General features: G+C 47.9%; 1 protein-coding gene across 2 annotated transcripts in view; it reads left to right on the forward strand.

Annotated features, from left to right (window-relative positions):
- Nucleotides 1-8,685, forward strand: part of SLC24A4 (solute carrier family 24 member 4) — a 195,018-nt gene extending 186,333 nt beyond the window's left edge. For both annotated transcript variants that reach the window (XM_061395136.1, XM_061395137.1), the window contains exon 17: nucleotides 1,184-8,685. In XM_061395136.1, coding sequence (XP_061251120.1) covers nucleotides 1,184-1,336 — 153 coding nt within the window. In that variant the 3' untranslated portion in view covers nucleotides 1,337-8,685. The remainder of the gene's footprint in view (nucleotides 1-1,183) is intronic.
- Nucleotides 8,686-8,932: the final 247 nt, after the last annotated feature.

The following is an 8,932-nucleotide window of genomic DNA, read 5'->3' on the forward strand; positions in this document are numbered from 1 at the left end:
AAGGAGGGACTTACATTTCCTCTCTTCTTCCTGCCCAGTCTGTCTCCCCTCAATGATGCGAGTAGGAGACACATTCCCCCCACCCCTAGTCTATTGGAGCTGCCTTGGGGGCATGATGGTCAGGGCTCGGGGATGGTACATGGTGACACGGAGGTCTCCTTATTCCACAGGCCCCGAACTGTGGTAAACAATGCCTCGGCTTAGTTTATTCCATCCTTACAAGCACCTGATGATTTTCTACTTTACAGAAGAAATTAAGGCTCGGGAATTAAGTAACTTGTCCCAGATCACAGGGGTAGGAAATGGCTATTTGCCATAACTGTTCTTTCCCATAACTGTCCCATTAGTGCTATTGCTTAGAAAGGAATCCCTTCTTCATGGACCCCACATTTCTAAAACCTTTTAATGAGGACTCATATCCACTCCCTTCATGAAGTCTACAGGGATAGGAAAAGCTGGGATTTGAATCCCAGTTGGTCTGTCTGTAAGGACCCACAGCATTGGAGGTAACTATGATTCAACTCTTGGGGAGCCTTGATTCATGGATAAGAAAGAAGGTAGTTTCAGAATGGAGGGGACACGTGTATACCCATGGCTGATTCATGTCAGTGTATGGCAAAACCCACCACAGTATTGTAAAGTAATTAGCCTCCAATTAAAATAAATTAATTAATTTTAAAAAAGAAAGAAGGTAGTAATAGGTAGGCAAGTATGAAACGAATGTAGAAAGAGGAAGCATTCCAACCCTGTCACACATACACACACGGTCCAAGCTGAAGCTGTCCAGACAGTGGGCCAATGGGAGCCTTGAAGGTTTTGCTGAAGAGGGTTGAGGATGCCAAATTCTAAAGCAAAGGAAGGAGCCAGTGGCAGTCCCCAGTTGTCACTAAAGAAGGCTTGGGAGGCCTGTGCATCCCCAAAAAGGAACGTGCCTACCAGGGGAGGGCCTGTCCCCTGAGGACAGCTGCTGTGCCTGCCTAGAGTCAGCATCCTTTCATCAGACGAGTCTAAAGCCTACAGGGCTCATTCTGATCAAACCAATGATACACCCGGCAGCACCCCTCTGTTCTTGTCCACAGTTTGGAGGAAGTTCTGGGGCTCACCGTTCGTGTGTAATTTTCCAGTAAAAGTGCCATTTATATTTCTCTGCTCCCCGAGCCCAACACTCGCTGTCTCCTTCTAGGTCCTGGGCATCCATTTGAACAAGTGGAAGCTGGACCAGAAGCTGGGGGTGTACGTGCTGGTCCTCTACGCCGTCTTCTTGTGCTTCTCCATAATGATAGAGTTCAATGTCTTTACCTTTGTCAACCTGCCAATGTGCCGAGAAGACGATTAAAACGGAGCCACTGCCCCCCGCCCGGGAGCTGTTCTGGACACTCCGGCGCTGGCGTCCTTTTTCCCTGCCCCTCCCCACCACAGATCTCTCCTGCATCGGCCGCCACCGTCCGTTCTTTCATCCATGGGAAGAAGGCGCCATCGTGGTCTGTGTCTGGTCATGGGCCAGGCTGCGGGCGTCATCCTCCTCCTCGGAGTTCTGCCCCCACAAAAAGGCAAGATTCAGAGGCCGCTGTTGGAGCAGCTTCGCAGACCTCCGAGCCGCCGGCCATAGGGGCGTGGCATGTATCTCCTCTCGGACGCCTGGATCAGAAGGACTTCTGTATGTGGGTTGTCTTTCTGTCGCAAGGCAGCCTCGGAAATGAGGCAGTCGGTGAACACAAGGTCTCCTGGGGCAAGTGCAAAATAGGAGCGTTGTTCTTAAGGGGCCCCTCTGGACCAGAGGGTGTGGGTTCCTTGGGCAGCATGTGCTCCTTAGAGCTTCTGAATCCTGCTGGAAGCACTCAAGGTTTGGAGAGAGCAGGCTCAACCTGTTGGGAGTTTGGGGCCGTGACAACAAACACTCCACCCCTTTTCCTGGACAAATTTGGAAGAATAGAAACAGTTGTTCACAGCAGAAGAGAGAAAACAAGTGCATACTCTTCTCATTTTCATTGATACATTCAGAGAACGAGCAATGACACAGTCAAAATAAAATGTCAGCTATAGATCATCATACTTGAAAAATACCATCGCATACAAAGGACCTTGATGGGGACCAGAAAGGTAATACTTATGGGAAACAAATCCTATGTGTATCATGTTGCGTTGACGCTAAGACGTCTGGTTTGGAACATAGAGAAAGTAGAAGACTAACATCTAAATGGGTGCTAACTCAGAGACACAGTGGAGATAGGGCTTTACAGCCATTCATTCCAGACCTGTGGCCTGGGACGCGCTGTCAGTTTGGGTTTGTCGTTTCTTTGTTAATGCCCTGCCCTCACAGTCACCCTGTTCAAAGACCCAATTGTTTATATGCCCAACAAATTTCATAGCCTGCTGAACTGGAATGCGTGTGCCAGAGGTAATGGTTAATGACAAGAAAAGAGATTTCCTGCAAAACCACCAATTGCTCTCTGGTGAGCTGGAGGCAAGTATGGAAACCGTAACTTGGAAATTTTTAGAGCTAAGGTTCTTGAATCTTGTAGTTTGCTATGCATGAAAGGCCAAAGATGGGAGGTTAATTCAAAAATAGAAACATTAAACAATTTTGACTGCTTCCTAGCTCTCAAATATATATTAAAAAGATTTACGAACACAAACCATTTGTGGTTTCTGAAAAGAAAGCACAATTCATTTTATAGAGAGGTGTTCTTTTTTATTTTTTTTTAATGTTTCTATTGCAAAGAGTCTATCAGATTTGATGCACTTTTAATACTGGGCTATTTTGCACAGAAGACTGTATGGGGAACGCCCCCATGATGGTATGAGGAAAGGAGGGTTTTAGTGATTCACTGATAATTAATCATGGGTGATGAGTGTAAATCCAATAGCTGATTCTTTCCCGAGACACAATGGTTGTAACCCGCAGTGGAATCTGTGGCTGTGCTCTCTGTGGCCTCTGAATTTCAGAAGGAGGGCATGTTTAAGCTCGTGTCCCTAAAATTTGCTTAGCATGAGCCTCAGATGTGACAGCCCCATCACCGGGTTTCTATTCTGGATCCCCATCAGTGTTAGTAGCTACACCAAGTTAAGACTTCTCCTTTTGTTTCTCTGCTTAGATTCTCAGTGGTCTTCCAGTTGAGGACAAGGGTCGTTTTCCTGAGAAATTAGCCGAGTGGGCGGCCAGGGAGCCCCTAGGTTCATCAGCACAAACATTTAGACGCAGAGGGTTTCAGAGTTGTCAGGACCACTCTGCCCACAGAGAATAGCCACCTGGTCTCCTCTGTCTTACAGCCTCATCTGGGTTTCAGAGTGCATCTGTGTCCATTTTTGAATCTCAAAACTGCCCTGTGATATAAGTAGGGATGATTATCCCCATTTAACAGGAAGTTCAGTCTTGGAGAGGTCAGGTGACTCTAGGTCAATGGCTAGTAAGTTGCAAACAGGAGCCGAGCCCCAGATCGCCACCCGGCTCGGCCAGTCCAGTGTGTGGTCATCCTTGGTCGTGCAGGTGTGGATGTGTCCTTGTCCTTGGGGTTGGCCCTTATTGTTTGAGTCAAAACTTCGTCACATTTCTAACTGACATCTGGATGCTCTGTCTCCCATCCTAATATTTATCCCCATCCTATGTCCCTATTATTTTCTGATAAAGATCAAAAAATATTTTTAGCTAGGCCGTATGGGCCCTGATGAGAGCCCTGCTGGTGTTCCATCTTTGAATCCCTGTGTAGCTTTCAGAGAACACACCCTCATCACCCACCTCTTCCTCACCAGAGCCCATCTGAGATGATAAATATGCTGCAGTTCCAATTTGAGACAAAAACTAATGTTTCTAGTATGTAGAACAGCCCTCCTGGCTAATCCTCTTATGACTTTAATGTGCCAATGTAACTTCCTTAAAGGATCTATGCATTTATTGTAGCTAGGAAACTATATATATGTCGTAGGTGAAGAAGTCTCTTTTGTAACTAAATATTTTTTCCATTTCAAGTTTAAAGAATTGCTTGATTAATTAGGCCTTCATTTGAAAAATAATGCTTTCGTCACTGAGCAGGATTACTTCCTTTATTTTTTTCCCGAAGCTAATTAGCACAGAGTAATTACTCTGCTATGAAAATAGGCAATCTGAAAAATAAACTTGGCTCTTTGAATTGGGGGCAGAAAAATGAACCCATTGTACTCAGATAGAAAACATCTATAAAAGCAGAAGCAGGAGGCTCCTGGCATCTCTGGTCTGGATTTTCCTTTGCCAGCCGAGTGTAGTCAAGGGGAAGGTATGCAGTGTCCTGAGAGCCTGGCCCTAGAGGAAGGCTCTAGGTCAGCTGCAGTGAGAGACTGATGTTAAAGGCAGATCAGAATGGTCTCATTCCCATCCTTCCTGTAACCCATGTCTCCCGACCTCTGTGTTCACCGTCCATAAGCACCGACCTTGTGAGTTTTCCTCTGTTCATTACCTGCTCCTCCTCCCCTCATCCCACCTATTAGGACTCGTTCTTGCTCCTCCAGATGGTGCCTAGTGGTAAAGAACCAGCCTGCCAACGCAGAAGACATGAGACACTCCCTGGGTCGGGAAGATCCCCTGGAGAAGGGAATGGCAACCCACTCCAGTATTCTTGCCTGGAGAATCCCATGAACACAGAGGAGCCTGGTGGACTACAGTCCATGGGCTTGCAAAGAGTTGGACACAACAGCGATAGGGCACATTGCTTCTCCTTGTCAATCTTTTCCTTTTACACACCCAATCAGCTGAAAAGAATAACCTTTCAGGAGCCAGATAGGTGTGCCCATCCCTCCGGGGATGGAGGGGGGCAACCCCCTACAGACCCTGACCAAAGACCCCCTCCTGGGCTTCCCAGAGTCTAGGTTCTAAGGGAAGAAACTACCCCCACCTTTCCTTTTTTAAATTTTTTATAAAGATTTTCTTGATGTGGACCATTTTTAAAGTCTTTTTAATTTGTTACAATATTGCTTCTGTTTTGTGTTTTGGATTTTTGACCAGGAGGTATGTTGGCTCTTAGCTCCCTGACCAGGGATTGAACCTGCACCCCCTGCACTGCAAGGGGAAGTCCTAACCACTGGACCACCAGGGAAGTCCCCCTCTTCCTTTTTGGGGAGGATTTGCATGCCTTGTAGCATCAATGGGCGCTCAGCCCTCAGCAAACACTGGGCTCCACACACAGGCTGGGAATCCAGGAAGAATGTGGGCCTCCTGGCCTGATACCCTCCTTTCCTCCTGGCATCTCCCCTCCCTGAGCTCTAGGGCCCCTCCCTGTCCTTAAGGTGGGGGTGGACAGAGGCAAGATGGACTGGGAGAGGGTCCGTTCTTCCCCTCCTTCCCCAGGTGTGAAATGAGCTAGCAGAGTCAAGGTCTGTAACCGGACAGAGAAGCAGAGACTCTTCGGCTCGGCTAGCACTGCCCAGTGAGCTTGTGGCCCCCCATCCACCCTGAAACCGAGTGGGTCCTTAGGGATTGGGTTTGGCCTGCTCGTGGCCGCCCATCCGCCCTGACACTGAGTGCGTCCTTAGGGATTGGGCTTGGCCTGTCTCTCAGCCCCACCTTTCCTTCCCTGGCAGGAAAAGATGGTTGTGCAGCATATATGACAGGCTCTCAGCAAATGCTTGCTGCTTGAATAAACAAGGAACCTGCTGGTTAGGGTGAAAATCTTCAGGAGATTTTCCCCTGCTACTGTGTTTTAAGGGCTTCCCTTGTGGCTCAGCTGGTAAAGAATCTGCCTGCAATCCAGGAGAGCTGGGTTCAATCCCTGGGTTGGGAAGATCCCCTGGAGAAGGGAAAGGCTACCCACTCCAGTATTCTGGCCTGGAGAATTCCATGGACTGTATAGTCCATGGGGTCGCAAAGAGTCAGACACGACTAAATGACTTTCACTTCACTTTCACTGTGTTTTATATGGGCTTCTCAGGTGGCGCTAGTAGTAAAGAACCCAACTGCCAAATGCAGGAGACATAAGAGACATGGGTTCGATCCCTGGGTTGGGAAGATCCCCTGGAGCAGGGCATGGCAACCCACTCCAGTATTCTTACCTGGAGAATCCCATGGTGGGCTGCAGTCCATATTTCCAGGTCCCTCTAATGCCCTCTGAACATCGTTTCTGTGTGAGTCTTCCTCCCCTTGGGGCAGTTAGCAGATGCATTCAGGATCCCTGAGATGGATCACGTCTCGGCAGCTTTGTCACCATGTGGTGCTCATTCCAGACATTTTTGGAAACGCTCCCTGGGCAGCTCTTGAGTAGCAGGAAGAGCGTCATCCCCCATTTATTCCTAAACCCAATGTGCTGCCCCTCGCCCCTGCCCTCTATGTGGGTTCACCCCAAGCATCTGGGCTCCCCTCCAGCTTTCTCTCTGCAGCTGGTCTCATGAGCCCCTCAAGTGCAAAGACGCTCTCAGGACCTTCTGGGCGCATGTAGAAGGGGCCTATCCTACACTGTGTCAGTCCTGTGGGTGGTAGAACAAGAACACCTTGGCACAGGCCCATCAGGCAGATTTTGTGACTTGGCTCTTGTGGAGCCCCTTTGCCTTGCCGCAGAGAACTGTTCTCCCAAGGGCACAGTCCATTTAGGTTGTTGCATTTGCTTCTTAACAGGGAAAACCAAACTGGGATGCTAGTTTAGTATGCACTTAATTCCAGACCTCATAGCTAATGGGTCAGTGTCCAGAGTCACATGCTGCCCGACCTCAAGGAAATGGTACCTGCATGAAATCAAGAGAAGAGGTGTTTTCTCCCATCTCGCCACCCAGGAGGAGCTGTTTCTTCCATCACAACAGGGAAGCCAGCTCGGTCGTATTAGAGCTTTGATTATTTTATGGGGGTTTTAAAAAATTCTAACTTTTCAGTTGACCAGTGGTTCCCAGGTTCCTCTGGTCTCTGCTAAATCCTCATGCATTGCAGGGGGGCGTGCTTGGTGTCATCTTTTACCTGCACAAGCTTCCAGGCTTTCCATCACCTCTTACGGTTTTGGCATCCAGTTGTCAAGGTGGTATGTCCTCCACACACTTCATAACAGGGGCTAAGAACTTATCGTCTTCTAGTCTGGGAAAACATCTGCTGCCCGGACACCCTGATACAGACCCAGGGTCATGGGAGGTGGCTCTTAGAGTTAGAAACGCTCCCTGAACCCATGTGAAAGTCAAGCCCTTTCTGTGTGGTGTTTCCACCATTAGGTTTATGGGTGTGGGATGGGCTGCTGCTTTATTCAAAGCCCTGTGATACACGCAGGCCTATCCACACCTATTCCCTCCATTGCCAGAATTTAGACAGCTGCTTTTTATGCAACATGTTGGTTGTGACTTATCCACAGTAGCAGCCAATAAAGCCCTTAATCCTGGAGAAAGTGTGTACCCTCCCCATCCCACCACTGAAAAATGTATTTTTTTAACTATTGAAAGTATGCTCAGCTTTTGATTTCTGGGTGCGTGGCTTGGTCTGGTCAGCCTTTGTGCATAAAGCAGGGTCCCAGACAACAGAACCCCACACCCCAACTCCAGAAGGTCCCAGATACCTGGGAGTATCCTGATGAACATGAAGTCCCCTTTCAACAGGAGCGAGGCCTTTCTCCCCACTGAAAATGGCTGGGATGTGATCCAGACAGCTCTGTTTTTCCAAATCAGATGTTCTTGTGGGTTTTTCCTCTGGCCGCCAGGGCATCCCTGCTCTCACCTCCAGAGGTACCCTTCTGAATCCATGGGACACTTCCTGGCAGTTTCTCCACCTGCCTGGACCAAGGATATCTGGGGGCCCAGGGAGAGAACTGTGGCTAATCCTCTGTGGCCGGGTCTGAGGGAGCCTCCGTGGGGGGCTGCTAGTCTGGGAGGCTGGGTGTCCAGTTAAGAGCACACGCTCCCTGGTAGGGTGCCTGCCCTCTGTTGGGTGTCTCCTATCCAGCTGCTGCCAGCCCGGAGCAGTTGCTGGGTGTCTGAATACAAAGAGAGCCTTGATTACCTAGAGAGGAAACAGGGCTGCCAGCCAGATGGGGCCGGGCCCATGCACAGATGCAGGAGCTGCCAAAGAACGGTCAGGGGAGGCCTGACCCAGCCCAGGGGCGCACAGGGCCATGGGATCTTCCTGGGGCTCAGGTGTGACCTAATAAATAGCAGGTAGATAGAACCAGAGCTCTCATGCCCAAAAGGAACCCCCCTTAGAAACAACCAAAACCCAAAACTTCTGAGGCTGTTACACGTCACCTGCGTGAGACATTTCTGTCATGCCGCCATCTTTGTTCATCATCTCTAACGGGCAAAGCAGGAGCCATGAGCTGAAAAGTTGTAAATAATAAATATATTTGTCCCACTATTTATTTTTTCAAGAACTGTGACCTCCTGCACTGTGAATGCTCTGTGATATGAGATTCTTAGTTTAATAAAACTGTCATTAAATTTGAATGAATTGCTACTCTTGATTACTAAACACTGGCATGAGTTTATTCTTATTGTGAAGACAAATCTAGAGTAAATACGAACTAAACCTTTATAAGAAATCTAGCAGTCAGTATTGTAATGCAATCTATGAAAATCTGTACACTGTCAATAAAGTAAATGAACACAAGTTGTCTTTCCCTATAGAGAGCTTCCAGTCATGTTTTAATAGACACATACATATTTGTATTTTTGGAAAGAATTCTTTACACTGGAATAAAAGCCATTTATGGAAACCATTTCTATTTGCATATTAAGAAAAATAAACTTTGAAAAGGATGTGGGTTGGTGCTTTTTAATTATGATTGATAATAAAATGAAGCAGGAAACTCATAACTTACCTTGAAAAATAAAAGTGTTAGTCGCTCAGTCATGTCAAACTCTTTACAACCCCATGACTGTAGCCTGCCCACCAGGCTCCTCTGTCCATGGAATTCTCCAGGCAAGAATGCTGGAGAGGGTAGCCATTCCCTTCTCCAGGGGATCTTCCCAACCTAGGAATTGAACCTGGGTCTCTTACATTGCA

The sequence above is a fragment of the Bos javanicus genome, chromosome 21 (assembly GCF_032452875.1).
Source record: "Bos javanicus breed banteng chromosome 21, ARS-OSU_banteng_1.0, whole genome shotgun sequence".
Classification (NCBI taxonomy): Eukaryota; Metazoa; Chordata; class Mammalia; order Artiodactyla; family Bovidae; genus Bos; species Bos javanicus.